The sequence below is a fragment of the Contarinia nasturtii genome, unplaced genomic scaffold, assembly GCF_009176525.2.
Source record: "Contarinia nasturtii isolate CC-2019 unplaced genomic scaffold, AAFC_CNas_1.1 Cnas_scaffold_350, whole genome shotgun sequence".
NCBI lineage: Eukaryota > Metazoa > Arthropoda > Insecta > Diptera > Cecidomyiidae > Contarinia > Contarinia nasturtii.
Genome location: NW_022197705.1, coordinates 259,776 through 276,542, shown reverse-complemented (window position 1 = coordinate 276,542; position 16,767 = coordinate 259,776). Strand labels below are relative to the sequence as shown.

Sequence of the window (16,767 nt, the reverse complement as noted above, 5' to 3'; positions counted from 1 at the left end):
TTTAGTGTCAAACGGAATGTAGAGTATATCCATGATTTCCAATCGAATTTTCATACGCACGAGTTTCTTTGTTCTTATTAGCGGTCAGAAAATGTGCGTTGTTGTTGTTTTTTTCAAACAAATTAAATTCAAAATGACAACCTATTTCAGTTTTCAACATGATAAAATAAGACAAATGGATTTTAGTGCTAATATTGTATCAATGGCTTTTTTATGTCACAGCACAAAGAAACGAAACATGTGAGAGAGACAATATAATATGTGTTTGTGTTTTTGTTTTTCTGTAAACGAAATACTAGTGCGAATGCAACAAACTGTAGAATTTTGACCGTACAACAGTATTCCCGATCACCGCTTGTTTTTGTGATGTGCTTCGTCAGTGTTTTGATACAACGATATCGTGTGTTCACGAAATGTGATGGATATATTTGCGGAAATATTTTGTGTCTGTTTCTGTTTTCAATTCAAACGACAGAACATTTATAAAGTATTACTGTTAATATTCCAAATCATCGAAACACATTTGAAAAAAAAAAAACCATTTCGACAATTCTCTCGTTTGTGATTTGTTATGTTCCTGTTTAAAAATGCATTTTCGGCAGAGTTTTGTGGCAAATCAAAGTGGAGTGATTGAGTTGTTGAATGAAAATATTGTAAATTTGTTTGCATATATTGATGTATCAATAGAATCGTTTAATTCCAGTCATTTTAGTTTTCGAGGCTTGACTTTTTGCAATACAGCAATAATTTGCTATAAATATCGGTGCATTTCTGCATTCATTTTAGTTCAAAGTTACCGTTCGCGCTGTGAAGCTATTTGAAAACACATAAAAAATTACAATTTGAATTGTGAAATTGATGCGAATTGATTGCAACCGAAAATAGTGATAACTATCCCATAATATTTGGAAAAGCACCAGAAATTGTGATTGATTGATTAAACCATGAGTAGAACAAGATCAAGAGAGGATCAATTTAATATGTAAGCATTGTTTTTCTTAATATTTATTCTGTGTTTTTTTTTTCATTGGATTTTCGATGCAATTTCGCGATATTGTTTTGTGACCAGTTTTTTTTAAATAAGTGTGTATGTTTTTCTTTGTTTTCGTTTCATTTATACAGTCCACCCGAAAGGAAAGACGACATTAAGAACCTTGTAGTCATAAAACAAGGCGTCAAGTCAATCATACGGGAAGAATATCGCGACAGAGTGATTCAGTTTTTGGATCATCGAAGCTACAAAATGACACTGATTTCGTCACTGGCATCATTGTTGGCGTTGTACAAAATTCAAGAAGCCATCGATGATGAGAACCGACAATTTTTTCTACAAAACGGTAAAACATTTTTCATCGAGTGCTTTAACGGTGTTTTAGCCGATAAAGTCGACAGAGAGGAACTAATGCCGCCAGCTTTTCGTAACATTGTCGAGGCACACTTCGGTGTAGAGAATTTTGAATGGCCCGATAAAGAATGCCTGGGAAATGGTTTTAATTATTTCTACCAAGATCACATTCGAAATAATCAGACCAATCTCAACACTCATTGTTCAGAACATGTTGAATCGTTTTTTCAAATGAAACGCTGGTATTATAACATGAATATCAATGGTCATCAATACAATGGATCAAAATTTGACGGCATCGATATACGAAACGCAAAAGTTTACGCCACTAGTAACAAAGATCTAACACATGGTGATGTAGAGAGAACAAATAAGATGAACATTTTATTGTATGAACTGGAAAGAATCGGTTGGCAGTGTCAAAAAGTTCATAATGAACAATTGGTTCCGGTCACTGTCAATGAGTTCGTTAAGGACAATTGGTTCCAATCACTGTGGATGTTCGGTCAAATGCAACGCCAAATCGAAGTGTTTCATCAATATGCACAACAATGGCATGCGTTCCGTCGCGATGGATTGATAACGAACAATCGACCGCCAAAAGTGAACAATTTCGCACTTGTCCCGTTATGCCGATTCCAACTGAAAAACGTTCGATTGGATATGACAGATATGTATTATTTGGCGAACACTGTACTAGGAGTGGTGCCCAGTTCTCGCAATCCGCTGACCAATCGAATGAACAAATACACACTGGACTATTACTTGTACGGCCATCGAGATGAATTGTGGAATTTGGTTTTCGACATGGATAAAATCAAACAAATCGGCAAGCAGAAGCGGTTTCACTCGCAAATCATCACCAATAGTGTTTGCGTGTCAATATTGTACGAGAAGCCAGCGAAGGCTTGGGTGGAAAATTCGGAGCAGGCCACATTTAACAACATGACATATGCTAGTGCCATCGATCCTAACGAGAAAACGTGGGTGGCCGTTGTGCGCCGCCATATCAATTCAAACATTGAGGTAAATTAAGTTTGTTATTACATTTTTTTTTTCGGAACGTGATTGAAATTTGACGTTATTATTTAACAGGAAAACATTAAAATATCCAATCCACGATTTCATTGGCAAACCGAGCAGAAGAAGAGAGATCGAAAGGCAGATCGATTGACCTGGTGGTTTGTTGAAGAAGAACAAATGGATTTCAAGTCGTACCCAGTGATACCATCGCCGCGTGGATCCACATGGAAAGCGTACATTCTGCATCGCATCAAAATGCTACGAATGGGAATGCAAGCATATGCGACTCGAAAATATGCACGATTGGATCTCGATCACCACATCAAGGCTACCAAAACAAGTGATAAAGTTGCCATGCGGGTAACGAACAACAAACCGTCTTGGATTTGGATTGGTGCTGGAGAAATGGCACCAAATCGGCCATGGGGCATAAAGAAGCGGAAAAGATGCCCAGGAACGCGTAAATTGGCGACCAGCTTCAAGAAACAAGAGCACACAAAGGTCAGTTTTCAAGATGAATGGGGTACATCAATAACGTGTGCCAATTGTCACGAGCGATTTCCAAGAGAAACCAAAAATCATCGATTCAAAATTTGTCGAAATTGCATACCAAAACCGATTGTTGGACTACCACCGATAATTGTGACGAATTTGAGCAGACAAGAGCTTAAAAAAGAGCGAATTGTAGAGAGAGCAATCAATCCAGATCGTGAGAACATCGAGCGTTTAGTGCCAAAGATAAAAGTTATCTTCAAAACTTGGTCATTAACTCGAGAATACCATGAATTGGGTGATGCTGCACCAGAAGACATGATTGAGCACGTAGTCATTTGGCACCGTGACATTGTTGCCGCAAAGAATATTTTATTCAAAGGTATGTGCATAATTGTATATTGTATTAATATTAAATTGAGAATAGAGAGCAGAGCGTTAGGTGTTCAGTGTTCATATTAATTGATTAATGTTTTGTGTTTGTTTCTGATTTTATAGGAATGTGTCGTCTTTTTGGCATACCATTGCCCGATTCGTTGAAGAGACCTGACAATCCACACCATGCGAACAATGTCAACTGATAGCAGCATAAAATCAACAATAATCATAAGAAGAATATTTTAACAATTTTGTTAGTTACTAGGCGTGAATAGTTTAAATCTAAGGATTTCTATTGTACCCTTGACCGCAGTACGGGTCCCTATTTAGGGCTGTGCGGAATATAAAAGAACCCGTAGGTGAGTACTTTATTGAATTGATAGTTTATTTTTGCATTCAATCTAACTGAATTGTTTTTTTTTTCTTTTTTTCCTTTCCATTTTGACGGTAAAATTGACTGAAACTACACACAAATCCAACCCCAATATTGACCGTCAACATATGCCCGATAATGGATGAATTTGTGCCAACAATTGTGCCTTGGGTAGCTCAACGTTATCGCTGTAAAATACATTACATATATAAGATATTAAAATGGAATACATTTAAAATATTTATTTTATTAATTTTGTAAAATTTTAATTTATTGGATTTGAAATTAAATTTTAATAAATATTAAAATTGAATAATTTTAAAAATGTGTACAAATCGCCCGTCGCTTTTAATTATTATTAAAATAAGTCGAAACATAGTAAATATATTGGAAAATATATTTTGATTGCTACTGTACACTTTGTACTTCGATTTTTTTTAATGGACCTGCTGCGAACCACGAAATACGTAGTTAAAATCAAATTAATTCGATTATGTTGATTAAAAATGCGCTTTGCGTGTTCCACATTTTTATTACACATGGATCACAATACACAGTACCAAAAATAAACGATATGAATGTTTCGATATAATTTGATTGCTTTTTGGAATTTTGTTTATCGAAAAGATTAATGAAATTGAACTGAAATTCCAATTCCATAAAAGTCAATGTGATCAGGTGACAGTAGCTTAGTCTTCAACCGTACGTGTTTGTATCAAAATCAAAAGAAAAATGTCTGCGTGGAATCTGTGGCAATCAATTGATGCAGTAATTCAACTTCAGCGCATTTTATGTGTGTCACCATTTTATTTGGATCATACAACTGAAAAGTTAAAATCATGCTGGATGATTAAACTGTATTCGTTATCAATTACGTTAGTTATTCTCGGCATGATGTATACGATAGTGTTTTATTGGAATTCATCCGAAATGTTTATTCAACTCATACCGAGCGGAATGGTTTGGCGAATATTGTGCTATTATGCAATTGCATCCACAAATATTCACTTTATTTTAAATCAAATTATCAATGCAATTGTTCACAAGCAACAAATGGAATTTTTGCAAAAGATGAGAGCAATCGACGAACAATTTCGAATTAATTTCAATGCGAGTGTTAATCATAAAAGTTATAAACGTAAATTATTTTCTGCGCTTTCATTGTTTTACACTTATTTTGGCATTGAAATCATCATTATGGCATTTTTCAGTTATAAACTTGGTATTGGGTATTGGGCATTGGTTACTGCTTTTATTTTGTACTATTTAGAACTTTTCATTTTAACTACACAAGTATTCGCATTGGCCAATTACATTTTTTTAATCGAACGAAGATACCGATTGACGCACACCGTTTATCAACAATTGCATCGTGATTATAGACGCTATTTGAAAGTAGAAATATGTGACAAAAACGTAGAAAATGCATTTTTTATGCAACTACTTAAAATATTCGAATTATTTCGTGAAATCACACAGTTGATCGCTTTATATGATGAGACTTTTGGATGGATTTTTGCAAACGAAATCTTCAGAGGTTTTATGACCGTTTTAATCCAAGTGTATGTCATTTTCTTAATGATTTCCGATGCAAAATTACGTGAAATTGGTTTTTCAGTGTCTGTCCATTTTTTTTATGGACTCATTAGTGAGGTTTTCAAAATGTTCTCGATTATCATCGCTCGTCATTCGACTTATGCTGCGGTAAATTTACATTATTAAAAAGGGAGTTTCCATTAATTTAGTTTTTAATTTCAACATATTTTTTTCCAGATCAATAAATGCAAATATGCCTTTCGACGCTTTGACAAAAACAGTAACAACAAACAACTCAGTCAATTGGTATGTGCTGGGTAACTTTTTTTTTATTTTCGTCTAAATTTCCGATGGTTTTAATGGATTTTAGTGTGCAAACTTTGAGATGTGGTCCATTAATTACAAAATTGAATTTACAATAAAAAATTATGCTCCCCATAATGCGGCTTTCCTATTTTCGGTGAGACAAATCAATAGAAAAAGAAAAAACACTCAGTCAAACAAAACGTCTTTTTAAATGTTGTCTTTTAGTGTTGGTGCGGCCTAATTACCTATTTGTTGTTTTTGGTACAGTTTAAAATGCAAGAAGAAGAATTTGCAGCCGAAGATCGTTAACGATGAAGCAGAGAAACCATTCTCTATGCATCTTTAGCATTGTTTGTATTTCTTTCTTCAGTCTTCGGATCAGTGTGAATAGGTGTTTGACACAGCCGGTTTTTAGTTGCAGATGTTATAACTTAATTTTCTGTTAAATTATTCTTAAATAAATTTCGGAAAACAGTCAATATTTCATATACTTTTACAAAAGTTAGTAGAGCTAAACGAGTTTAGATGTAATTTTTTATTTGATGTGTGTGAATTTTCATTATTCAATTTCAATAAAATAAATTTTTATTTTTCAAATAGACAATACTGGAGTTTTAAGCCTAAAAATGAAGTTGACGGATCTGAATATTGATTGCATCGAAAGTATTTTCGAGTATTTGGATATCTACGATATTATTAACGCTGCTGATTCGAATAAACGACTAAATAAAGCGTCTGGTTTTGTTTTTTTGCGTAAATGGGGACTACGTGACATAGCTTTAACGCAAGATATTTCTTATCGTGTAAATATTTTATCAAGTATAGGTAAACACTATGTTAATATTCAAGGCTTGAAAGATATTCTAAAATTCTTGCGCTGTTTTGGGGGCTTAATTTCCAGCATAGATCTCCGCGATCTCAAGCCTGATACATATGTGTTTAATTATATTGGTGAATATTGTGCCGAGAGTTTGAAAAAAGTTGAAATAAATCTCGATCAATTGGAATATTTTGATCAGACTTTGACTAAAGTTGAAACTGTGCGCATTACTGGTACTATCGTGCAAAGTACTAATAAGCATACTCTCAAAGAAATATTCCCAAATCTCCAGACTCTGAAACTTTTATTATATAACGACGCCGTTGACTATACTAAAAGACAAATTCTTCAAAATGTAGAACATTTTCCTCGCTTGGATTTTTTGGAAATTTCGGCTATTAAAGATGACTATGGTCCTATATATGAGTGGTTTGAACCATTATTGGCTCTTAATCCACAAATAAAAAGTCTTAATCTTTGTAGTGATTTCAATGCAAAGGTTCTGAAGAATTCGATTGAAAAGTTAAAGAATCTTCAAACTTTCAAATTCAATGGAAAGTTGTCGCTTTCTGCACAGGGTGATGATATAATTTATTTGGAAAATGTAAACAATTTTAAATATTCCATGCGTCGCAATCCAAACATTCCGTTTATATTTGATAAACTTGATACCTTGGAAGTTTCGGGATCGGAAATCGACACAGATTTTTTGAACTTTATAAAAAAAAATCCATCAATAAAGAGTCTATGCATGTATGGTGGCGGCTGGGCTTTGTTTCCAGAGTTGCAAAAATATTTGCCTTCGTTAACAGATTTTTCTTGGAAGCATTTCTTTCAATCCACAGATGAAGTGAATTCTTTAATTAATGTATTGCAAACGGTAAAATCATTCAAATTCTTTTTAAATTCAATAACATTCGATGATGTTTGTGCACATTTTTGTAGCGGTTGGAATGTAATGATTGATCCCGAGTATGCAAAAGGTGGTAGGAGGGTAATGCTTCTTTGCAATTATGTTGGAGTTGTTATGAAACGTAAAATCTAATTTTTTATTTGTTTTATAACGAAAATATTTTACGCATTTAACTTTTATTTTCAAGCATATAGTTCTAGTATTTAAAAAAAATTGTTAATTGCTTTCCTGTAACTTTGATATATTTTTTTTTTTTTTTTGTGAGAACTACTACAATGTAGCTTCATTCAAATATTAAATCAAATGTAAAAATAAAGAAATTTAAATAAACATGTTCCTTTTTTATATATATTAGACAGAATTTCGGCTGTGCTCTCATAATTTTGCTGTGGTAATTTAAAAAAAAAAAACGAATGATTCTCATTATATGTTGATGATATGTAGAATAGCGGAATACAACATTTGGTTCAAAAGTATACGAAGAAATGTTTTTCAGATATTCGACCCATTTTACAATTTTTGTTTCATAAAATAATGAAATGCGAGTGCATATATGAGTATAAGTCAACGGCCCGTTCATTAGGTTTCAAATTGCTTTTAGATATTCTTATGGTTTTTGTACGAAATAAGAAATTATAAATTTGATAAATAGGTTCAATTCTTGCCCTTAAATCATAAATATCCATTTGATAATGCTCATTGATCCAAATAAATTTAAAAGTTTCATTCACTAGAATAATATGCCATCTATGTGTCAACTTGTACACTTCGTGTCATTTTTGACAGTATATTATGTTGAACACATGTGACTTTGACGTTTCAATGTAAACAAATAAAAACCATGAGAACGAATTTTCTCTAGTATCGTCCGATCTGAATTTGCCGGTAAAAATCATGTTTGACTTGTACTCATGGGTAAGAAATAAATTTTATTCTTTCTGCTAAAGCAAAATCCTAATATATAACTTAATGAACAGGGTGCAAATTCTCATGGACAACTTGGTTTGGGCTACAAATCAGAAATGTGTACAACACCACAAAAATTGTCATTGGATGTCTCACTTGATTTAGAAAATATTGAAAAGATGCATGGAGGTGGTGGTCATTTGTTAATATTGGATAAGAATGGCAGAATGTTCGGTTGTGGATGGAATAGTAAAGGTCAATTAGGCATGTGTAATACTATCGATTCGCTGACAATAAAGCCACTAATGAAAACAGATGTGCCGATCGTTGACATTTCGTGTGGATGGGACTCATCTGCTGCTATCGATCAACAAAACAATTTGTATGTATGGGGATCAAATGCGTTCGATCAACTTGGATTTTCAGCCAATTTTATCGGCACATTCTTTACGTTTCCAATGCTATTGAATCTGCCATTGAACGAAAAAGCAAAGAAAGTGTGCTTTGGTTTGCGTTACATGTGTATATTGTGCGAAAGTCAAAATGTGTACATTGTTGGACGATGGAGATTTTTAGACACCTGTGAAGTAATTATGCATAATGACACAAATTTCTACAAAATCATTATTCCACCTAATCACACGATTAAAGACATTTCAAGCGGGTCAAATCATATCGTCTGCGTATGCATAGATTCATCGGCGTCGGTTTGGCTTATCGGTTATGGTGACAATAAGTTCTTACAATGCACTGAAAAGAAAATATTAAATGATGATATTCGATGTTTGCGAAGTGGATGGGCACATAATGGTGTGTTGACCACAAGTGGACGTGTATACATGTATGGTCGAAATACATACGGACAATTGGCTAGTTTGCAATGCGACAACGCAAATGAGTTAATTCAGCTGAAAGGCATCGATGGAAAAATTGAACAATTTTATCTTGGCGCAGAACATGGGCTTGTCGTCACTGAACACAAAAATGCGTTTACCTGGGGTTGGAATGAACATGGCAACTGTGGCAATGGAAATGAAACAAATCTGTAAGTCATTTTCTGTTGAAAATAAAAAAAAAAATGCCAAAAAACAAAATTTTTATTGCATCTTCTTTGCAGACACGAACCGCACAAAGTACAATTACCTGGAAAATGTATGCACTCACTTGCTGCCGGTGGTTATTGTTTTGCTCTCGTTCAAGTTACAGAACAAAATTAAGTCGGATTAACTACATATTTGCATTTTTGCCATTTGCATTGTCAAAACAATGTAAAAAAACCTTCGAAGAAATAATAAAAATACGAATAACATTGAGAATAATTTTTAGATGAGAATAATGTTTAAGGTGAAATATGGAATAATTAGTATTTTTGTACTTGTTGTATTTGACGCTTAAATTTGTCATTAGCTGTACATAATATTCAAAATAAGTCATAGTAACCATTGTATCATGTATATTTAACATTGACTACCGAACAGTTGCGTTTAGTATCTAGTTGTCTTTAGTTCGAATAAGACCTAAGTCAGTTGACGCCCAAAACAATACGAAATAATATTTTCAACAGTTCAACTTTGTCGCACACAGTATCAATTGACGGTGAAATTTTAACATTTTGACGAAGAACAATGGAGAGCGGAGATAAATTGAATATTGCGTTTGTTGAAACCAGCCTGAATGATTCAATGTTGGCCGAAGTTGACGACTTGTTCGAAGACACAGACTACGTTGATGAACCAACAAGGTAAATATAACATTTTGTTTCCAACTTCTTGGAATCATAGCATTTTTTTCCATTCTTGAAAATTCTCTAATTTATATAGTCAATTTCAATTTATTTATACTTTCTAGTTTTTGTCTTTTCAGAAATGCTTTTCCGATGCGCTCTTCAACGCCGAAGCTTGAGTTTGAGAATAAAGATGGAGAACCCCCATCATTTGATATGTCATGCAACATGGACGTAACCGAAGACACCAATATTACTGATATGTGTAACGCAATGGCCGATGTCAATGTTCAATCACAATAAACCAAGCAAACCGAAAGCAAAATGCAAATAGCCCAGTTCCAAAACATTATTTTTTGTATTGAAATACATTTTATGTACAATAACCCTACATTTTCACAAACAATTCAATAAAAGAAAACACACAATGTAAAAATAATTTTGTATAAACATCATGTAATAAAAAGATTGTAAAAAAAGAAACGAAAAGAGGAATTTTTCAATACATTTGAATCTAAAGCATTGTTAATGATCGCCATTTACCTATGTGTCGACTTCTTTGGAAATCATTAATGACCTTAGCTACTTTTTGACCGTATTCTCTAATCAGTTGTGTACTTTGACATGTCATATTGTGTACATACGGTCGTTTCACACTTTGAACTCGTAATTATGTATTTTTCAATTCGACACAACTTGATAATTATTGCAATCGAGTCGAGATGCAAACTGACGATTGAAAAATCTGGCATTCATCCTCGTGCTGTCGTTGAACACACACAACGGAGGAATCCTTTCGATATTTATTTTTTCCAGGCAGTTTAGATACAAAAAAAAATCATTTCCAGTGATATTTTTTGATTTCTTTAACGAAATTTTATCAACATATTTCTTTGTTTGAAATCAAATCTCAATCTTTTTTTTTTTTGAAATCTTCATAAATTTTTTCTTGAAATTAAATTTCAATCTTTTTCATAAATTCATTAAAATTTTAAATCAGATCTTTTCCTTTGATTTAATTAAATCATTTAAATAAAATTGATAATTTTCTGACGATGACCAAAATGATTAGTTGTCATGAATTGGAACGAGCATTTTTTAAGCACGTTAGTCCAACGGAATCAAGGTTTGTTTTTTATGGATATTTTTTAAAGTATATATTGCCTATTGCCTCAAATGTTAAAGAAGAGAAATCCATGTTGTTTAGTCAATCTCTAAATAAATTGTTTCTTCCAACATTAGGTCATCAACACCGATTGAAATGTTCGAAACAAAAAGCGAAAGTGCCGTTCGCGACGATTTCCAATGGTTTTTATCATCATTGTTGGTGCCAACATTGAAGCGTACATCGCGTCCGTTCAAAACGGTGCCTGAACAGTTGCAGAGGAAAACCGAAACTAATGGTCTACCGGTGATTGCCATGTTGTGCCGTCTCAAGGTAGAATGTGAACGTAAACGTTTGTTTTCAAACATCTATGAAGGGCCCATCTCTAATCGTGGCAAAGTTCGTTTGAATTAAATAAAAAATCAATTTGTACGACTTGACACCGGTTTGTAACCAAACATCAACAAGTGAATAAACGGTTCAAGTCTTCGCTAATGATATTAGTCTTTGCTAATACAATGTTAACCATGACAATATCCTATATTCAAAATTATATAAAAAAAATATGAAAAAAAATATTGGAAAGGTGTGGAAAGGGAATCAAGCAAAAAAAAATTCGTTCAGTTCGTAGTTCGTATAATATTATCTCATGCTGAATGAAAAATCAATCAAATCACATTAGAATAACGAAAGCGAAAAAAAACCTAGCAACTGCTTCACAACAAACATGTTAAATCGATATATTCAGTATGTGTACCATACATGATATTCAACACACAGCAAATGGATAGGCCTCAGTCTTTGACATTCCAATCACACAGTAACACACAACGCAAAAATACTCATTTTATTGCATTGTTTGGCTGTGCATATCTACTGAAATTTTTAGAGCAAAATTTTGTTTATTTCATTCAAATCATCAAAAGCTCTCGTATTAAAAAACATAATTTTAAATAAAGAACAATGTCGGACGGTGTAAAATCAGAAATTAGCAGTGACATCGATCAAAATTACGCGCTTAACGCAGCTGACCCGAAAAATGTACAAGAGTTAACAATTTATGTGAGTATTTTGAGCTGATTTCATATTTGATAAGAAAATAGAATGATTTTTCGCATTATATAGAACCAAAGTACTAATTGTAATTGTATTAATATTTAGGTGCAAACATTGCTGCAAAATGTACAAGATAAATTTCAATCGATGTCGGACCAAGTAATTTCACGCATTGATGACATGTCGAATCGAATTGATGATTTGGAGAAGAGCATCGGTGATCTGATGACACAGGCAGGTGTTGAGGCTCCAATTGGCAAAGAACCATAAACAATTTGATAGATAGGCTGTCTCATTGCATTCTCAGAAAAAACACACAGATACACCCAATTATGAGTAAGCCAATATTCGTACAATCTGATGAAAACACACAAATTCAAAACCCATCTCGTATTAGTGTAATTTATTTTATAATTTTATGATATTTTGTTCCATTTTTGATAAGCATCTTAACGTTCGATTTAAGCACACAACTCTTTTTCATAAAACATAAAATCATGAATATATAGAATTGAATGCCAAACGCCGCATAATCAGTGACATTGTAAATCGATTCTTTTTTTTTATAACACACAACCGAATAATATGCTCAGTGCACACTGGTGCGAGCTAAACAAACAGATCAAATTGAAATAGCAAATATGACATTATGAATTTGGAACAATATATTTATGTAAAAGATTGCATGTAAGAATTAATAAACGTCTGGAAAAATTAAATAAAAAAAGATGAACAAGCATTTTTTTATTGAATTACTTTGCTTACTCTTTTATTTATAAGTATCGATTTAACAAATTTTTCAGCGTTAAGTTTTCTTCGGTTTGTACTTCGACGTGAAATCCTTTTGTATGAAAATGATTTTGATTTGTTATTCATTTCTTCATGTGATTTATCATTTTTGAAAATCTAACTTGTGGAACCGGTCGTGGTTGCTCTGGCACACTTCTTTCTTTCTCTGGTTCCGCTTTATCTTGGCCTGATCGTTTTCTGGGTATCGCTTTAACTGGTCGTATTTGAACATCATCATTGTCATCTACACAGACACTGCTGCTCTGATTTTCAGTGCTGCATCTTGTATCTTTAGTGTCTCTGGATACCTCACTTTCGGTCGTTTCTTCAGTCGATTTACTACTAACGTCTTCATCCTCCTCCTCCTCTTCTTCATCATCCAATTCGCTATCCTCACTGGACTGATGTGTGTCTTTCTTCAAGTTTGAATGAATATCTTTGTTTGGTGAATTGAGCGACATTGTGCTGTTCGACAAATTGGTGGTTAGTTTATCATATTTTGTCGTTTTCGTTAAGGCACTCATCGATTGTGATCGATTTGATGGTTTCAAACTATTTGGCTCTTTGTTCAAGAACTTTTGCTCAAATTCCTGAAAATAAAATTGAATATTTCATAATAACAAGTATTCGAAATTTATTGCAACCGATATTCTGAAAATCACACCGAACAAAATATTTCAAAATTTCTTACTTCCACGTCTTTCTCCGTATCGATTGCCACAATATCGTTATACATTGATGTTAGCATTTCCATCGATTTTACATTTTCTTTCAACTGGATCAAGGTGAATTCAAGCAAAATTTCTCGAATATCATGCACTTTCTGTAGTTCGAATTTTATTAAATTCGCTTCAAAGTCTTGCCCCGATTTACTACCTTCGGCTGGTTGTGACTCTTTTTCAATCAGCTACATAAATCGAATGAAAGAGATTGAGTGCATTTTATGAAATACGTATTGTGTTGGTAATTTACCGAATTTCGTTGATTTGCTCTCTGCCTAAAATGTTCTTTTCCGCGCGCAAGTAATGAATGTTTCAAAGCATCTCTTGCATTCTTGCATACATTTTCATAGTTCGCCAAATCACGTAATGTCTAAGTGAGCATTTCTTTAAAATATAAATTCAAAACAAAACTACGGAAAATATGCTTCATACCTTTGACTGGAGTCGTCGAACTTCGATATCCTTGATATCGGCCAGTGCAGTACATGACTTGGAATAGTTTAGAAGTCCATTGAATAATGTCTCGTTGAAACGGGCCGATTCGGCATATCCTCTGAATATACGACCAAGCTCATCGTATTTATCTCTTAGCCTGTGTAAATCAATAATTAAAATGTCTATCAATAATAAATTTTATACAAATTGAAAAGAAAAAATTCCCCAAATTATACGAACCGTGCTTTTTTCTTTGTAAAACTTGACAATTCCGAGCACAAGTCACCGAAAAAGTTTTCCGTCATTTGAATTCGATCGAAAATCATCTTTTTTCCGTCTTGTGGCATTGTTTTTTGTTTTTACGTATATTTCCGACTTTTAACTAGTAAAATAGCAAAATATTGACAATTAGGGTGAAACATAAACGTCACTTGGTATATTGTTTATTATACGATTAACCATGGCAACTAATGACAGTTGGTGTTAGCCGGCAGGTGTTTCAATAAAAAACCTCATTGTTTACATTTAATGTATATTTTTTCAACGATGAGTTTTTTGTTTATTTCATTTTCTAAAAAAAAATACATTTTATGTGGAGAAAAATTTAATTTTAACGAGTATATAACTAATCAATTTTGAAATGAATCGATGAATATTGAAAACTGGAATTTATTCGGATGTGTCTGTGCTGCTTGTGTCACTGTCATCATCGCCTTCACCATTCGATAGTTCCATGTCCATGGACATTTGCATGATTGATGTACGAAGTGACCGTGTGCTTGGTTGCGATGTAGACGGCGATACTGATGGGTCTTCAACTTCCGGAGCCGGATCGATTGGTTCCATTGTTGGTGACAATGGACTAATATTTCGTTTATTTTTTATCGTATTCAATAGTGCCTGAGCTTCAATTTTAACATCATCGAATCCTAAACATTTGTGTGCATAACGTGAGGCCTCATCAAACTTGCCACTTCGTTCATAGTAATTTCCAAGCGTAATATAAGCACGGCATAATGATGCCTTATCGACGATTGTTCGTTCGTCTTTGCAAAATTCGATGTAAACTGGTACGGCACTTTCAATGTCGCCAAGTTTTTCATAGAGATTTCCAAGCTTGAGCAACGTCATACCCTCGATATCACCAACAGTGTATGCTCTTTGATAGCATTTAAGAGCATTTGAATATTGCTCAAGTTTCTCATAGGTTTCACCAAGTGCAACCAACATTCGACTATCGTACGGGCGCAACTCTTGTGCAATTTTATAGTAGTACAAACTGTACGATGGCATCTTCAATATTTCGTATGCTTGCCCAAGACCATACCATGCCCGATACTCGCGAATGTTCACCTCTGTTTGGAGAAAAAAAAATTGTAGATTCAATTTGAGCAAGAATAGCAATAATTAAGGTTATGTCCTCTTACCGACTGCTTTGCGATAACTTTGAATGGCCGCATTGGTGTTCTTAATTTCCATAAATTCATGACCCATTAGCGTCCACGCCGATAGGTAGGTTGGATCCAATTTTAGTGCACGTTGAAAGTATACAACTGCTTTTGTATGATCGGACCGAATACTGTAATAGTTACCAATGACACAGCAGGTTTCCGGTCGATATTTATTGATTTCCATGGCTTTATGTGCCAATTCAGACATTTCCTTCTTCATTTCTTTCACGAACAACAGATTCGAGTAAATGTCCATGTTATCCAAACGATATGGATCCATATCTTGCAGTACTTCGTATTGTTCGATGGCTTTTTCAACGCCTGCAATGAAAAACGTAATTTAGTTGCTTTATTCAAATAGAAAAAAAAATCACAACATAAATTTGGACTAATTGACGTGATAATGAAAGAAAAAATTCCGAATATTTCCTTACTTCGTTTATTATGAAATGCTTTTCCAATCTGTGCCACCATGTATGTTGAATTCTTGAAACCAGATTTTTGTAATTCATTGTACAGCTTGATTCCTTTGTCGCTCAACAGCAGTTCGACGTGTGCATGAGCCAGAAAGATGGCTTTCATCCAGTGATTCGGAATGTTGACCGAGTAGATTTCATCTTTGTCGGCCAACAGTGGTACGAGCTCCATATATGAGCACCACAATGTCGGCATTGCATTAATAGATTCAACGAGAACTGTTACAGCCAATTCTTTGAGATCAAGTTTTTTCAATACGACACCATACAAATACAAGCAAAATGCATCCAATTTCCGTTTCGAATGCAAACTGCGAAGTTTCACCATCAAATCCGATAAATCACGGAATTGGCCGGATTCAATCAAATTGGCTTTGTCGGTCATATTATCCAGTCGCTTTTTCTCTTTTGACATATACATACAGTAATAGTACAAAAATCGCGGCACCGGTGATTCTGCATAACGAATAATATGTGCAGCTCGATCGTACTCACGTGCATCATAATAGTTTCGCGCTAAATCGTAAACATCACGTTCTTTTTCTGCAATGCCATCGGTATAGCAATTTTTCATTGCATCCAATAAACTTTCGGTTGAAGACGATGATGACAACGACGCACTTTCTTTAAGTAAATCAGGATCCAAGCCCAATTTCAATTCGGCCAACCAAACAGCAGTGTGTGTTAAACCACGTTTTCTACATTCTATTTGGGTTAACTGAATATCACGTTTAATTTGATTCAAAGAGACGTTAAACAATGGTGCACTCATTGTATTATTGCTTAAATTTAAAAAAAAGAAACAATTCGAAATCGCAATGCAAAATGTATCCGGCTTCTTTGATCTGTTAAATGTTTGAGCTAAACATTTCAATGTGACAGTTTATACAGTTGAAATATGAACGGTGGTGAATATGA

General features: G+C 33.8%; 6 protein-coding genes across 8 annotated transcripts; 4 read left to right on the top strand and 2 right to left on the bottom strand.

Annotated features, from left to right (window-relative positions):
• The first annotated feature begins 855 nt into the window (after positions 1–855).
• LOC116338236 lies at positions 856–1,719 on the top strand. Its single transcript, XM_031763365.1, has 3 exons — positions 856–982; positions 1,123–1,663; positions 1,711–1,719. Exons 1-3 carry the CDS (start codon positions 945–947, stop codon positions 1,717–1,719), a joined length of 588 nt encoding a protein of 195 aa, XP_031619225.1. The 5' UTR covers positions 856–944.
• LOC116338117 lies at positions 1,698–3,513 on the top strand. Its single transcript, XM_031763190.1, has 3 exons — positions 1,698–2,371; positions 2,441–3,242; positions 3,359–3,513. The coding sequence occupies exons 1-3, from the start codon at positions 1,721–1,723 to the stop codon at positions 3,439–3,441; spliced, it is 1,536 nt and encodes a 511-aa protein (XP_031619050.1). The 5' UTR covers positions 1,698–1,720; the 3' UTR covers positions 3,442–3,513.
• Positions 3,514–8,015: 4,502 nt separating this feature from the next.
• Positions 8,016–10,260, top strand: LOC116338057 (secretion-regulating guanine nucleotide exchange factor). Of its 2 annotated transcripts, none has more exons than XM_031763106.1 (5): positions 8,016–8,101; positions 8,164–9,137; positions 9,210–9,436; positions 9,677–9,833; positions 9,956–10,260. In XM_031763106.1, exons 1-3 carry the CDS (start codon positions 8,081–8,083, stop codon positions 9,307–9,309), a joined length of 1,095 nt encoding a protein of 364 aa, XP_031618966.1. In that variant the 5' UTR covers positions 8,016–8,080; the 3' UTR covers positions 9,310–9,436; positions 9,677–9,833; positions 9,956–10,260. The 2 variants fall into 2 exon arrangements, with proteins under 2 accessions (XP_031618966.1, XP_031618968.1); XM_031763108.1 differs by having other exon boundaries at positions 9,941–10,260.
• Positions 10,261–10,788: 528 nt separating this feature from the next.
• Positions 10,789–12,715, top strand: LOC116338055 (heat shock factor-binding protein 1). 2 transcript variants are annotated; one of them, XM_031763104.1, is made up of 3 exons: positions 10,828–10,941; positions 11,058–11,982; positions 12,082–12,715. In XM_031763104.1, exons 2-3 carry the CDS (start codon positions 11,884–11,886, stop codon positions 12,244–12,246), a joined length of 264 nt encoding a protein of 87 aa, XP_031618964.1. In that variant the 5' UTR covers positions 10,828–10,941; positions 11,058–11,883; the 3' UTR covers positions 12,247–12,715. The 2 variants fall into 2 exon arrangements, with proteins under 2 accessions (XP_031618963.1, XP_031618964.1); XM_031763103.1 differs by lacking the exon at positions 12,082–12,715 and having other exon boundaries at positions 10,789–10,941; positions 11,058–11,874.
• Positions 12,716–12,746: 31 nt separating this feature from the next.
• Positions 12,747–14,338, bottom strand: LOC116338202 (protein FAM92A-like). Its single transcript, XM_031763319.1, has 5 exons — positions 14,163–14,338; positions 13,920–14,079; positions 13,738–13,857; positions 13,457–13,672; positions 12,747–13,355 (listed from the first exon to the last, which is right to left on the bottom strand). Exons 1-5 carry the CDS (start codon positions 14,267–14,269, stop codon positions 12,849–12,851), a joined length of 1,110 nt encoding a protein of 369 aa, XP_031619179.1. The 5' UTR covers positions 14,270–14,338; the 3' UTR covers positions 12,747–12,848.
• Positions 14,339–14,495: 157 nt separating this feature from the next.
• LOC116338050 (cell division cycle protein 23 homolog) lies at positions 14,496–16,704 on the bottom strand. Its single transcript, XM_031763094.1, has 3 exons — positions 15,808–16,704; positions 15,350–15,694; positions 14,496–15,277 (listed from the first exon to the last, which is right to left on the bottom strand). Exons 1-3 carry the CDS (start codon positions 16,619–16,621, stop codon positions 14,592–14,594), a joined length of 1,845 nt encoding a protein of 614 aa, XP_031618954.1. The 5' UTR covers positions 16,622–16,704; the 3' UTR covers positions 14,496–14,591.
• Positions 16,705–16,767: the final 63 nt, after the last annotated feature.

What these genes read in the sequence shown, in the direction of transcription:
- LOC116338055 (XM_031763103.1), top strand. Translation starts at nt 10,871, where the DNA reads ATGACCAAAATGATTAGTTGTCATGAATTGGAACGAGCATTTTTTAAG. An exon ending in GTTAGTCCAACGGAATCAAG is followed by an intron (nt 10,942 to 11,057) that starts GTTTGTTTTTTA and finishes TTCCAACATTAG; the next exon opens with GTCATCAACACCGATTGAAA.
- LOC116338057 (XM_031763106.1), top strand. Translation starts at nt 8,081, where the DNA reads ATGTTTGACTTGTACTCATGG. An exon ending in TGTTTGACTTGTACTCATGG is followed by an intron (nt 8,102 to 8,163) that starts GTAAGAAATAAA and finishes CTTAATGAACAG; the next exon opens with GGTGCAAATTCTCATGGACA. An exon ending in AATGGAAATGAAACAAATCT is followed by an intron (nt 9,138 to 9,209) that starts GTAAGTCATTTT and finishes TCTTCTTTGCAG; the next exon opens with ACACGAACCGCACAAAGTAC.
- LOC116338050 (XM_031763094.1), bottom strand. Translation starts at nt 16,621, where the DNA reads ATGAGTGCACCATTGTTTAACGTCTCTTTGAATCAAATTAAACGTGAT. An exon ending in AGCATTTCATAATAAACGAA is followed by an intron (nt 15,695 to 15,807) that starts GTAAGGAAATAT and finishes TTTTCATTGCAG; the next exon opens with GCGTTGAAAAAGCCATCGAA. An exon ending in AAGTTATCGCAAAGCAGTCG is followed by an intron (nt 15,278 to 15,349) that starts GTAAGAGGACAT and finishes TTCTCCAAACAG; the next exon opens with AGGTGAACATTCGCGAGTAT.
- LOC116338236 (XM_031763365.1), top strand. Translation starts at nt 945, where the DNA reads ATGAGTAGAACAAGATCAAGAGAGGATCAATTTAATAT. An exon ending in AGAGAGGATCAATTTAATAT is followed by an intron (nt 983 to 1,122) that starts GTAAGCATTGTT and finishes TCATTTATACAG; the next exon opens with TCCACCCGAAAGGAAAGACG.
- LOC116338202 (XM_031763319.1), bottom strand. Translation starts at nt 14,269, where the DNA reads ATGCCACAAGACGGAAAAAAGATGATTTTCGATCGAATTCAAATGACG. An exon ending in TTTACAAAGAAAAAAGCACG is followed by an intron (nt 14,080 to 14,162) that starts GTTCGTATAATT and finishes TGATTTACACAG; the next exon opens with GCTAAGAGATAAATACGATG. An exon ending in GAGCAAATCAACGAAATTCG is followed by an intron (nt 13,673 to 13,737) that starts GTAAATTACCAA and finishes CGATTTATGTAG; the next exon opens with CTGATTGAAAAAGAGTCACA.
- LOC116338117 (XM_031763190.1), top strand. Translation starts at nt 1,721, where the DNA reads ATGAACATTTTATTGTATGAACTGGAAAGAATCGGTTGGCAGTGTCAA. An exon ending in ATATCAATTCAAACATTGAG is followed by an intron (nt 2,372 to 2,440) that starts GTAAATTAAGTT and finishes ATTATTTAACAG; the next exon opens with GAAAACATTAAAATATCCAA. An exon ending in AAAGAATATTTTATTCAAAG is followed by an intron (nt 3,243 to 3,358) that starts GTATGTGCATAA and finishes CTGATTTTATAG; the next exon opens with GAATGTGTCGTCTTTTTGGC.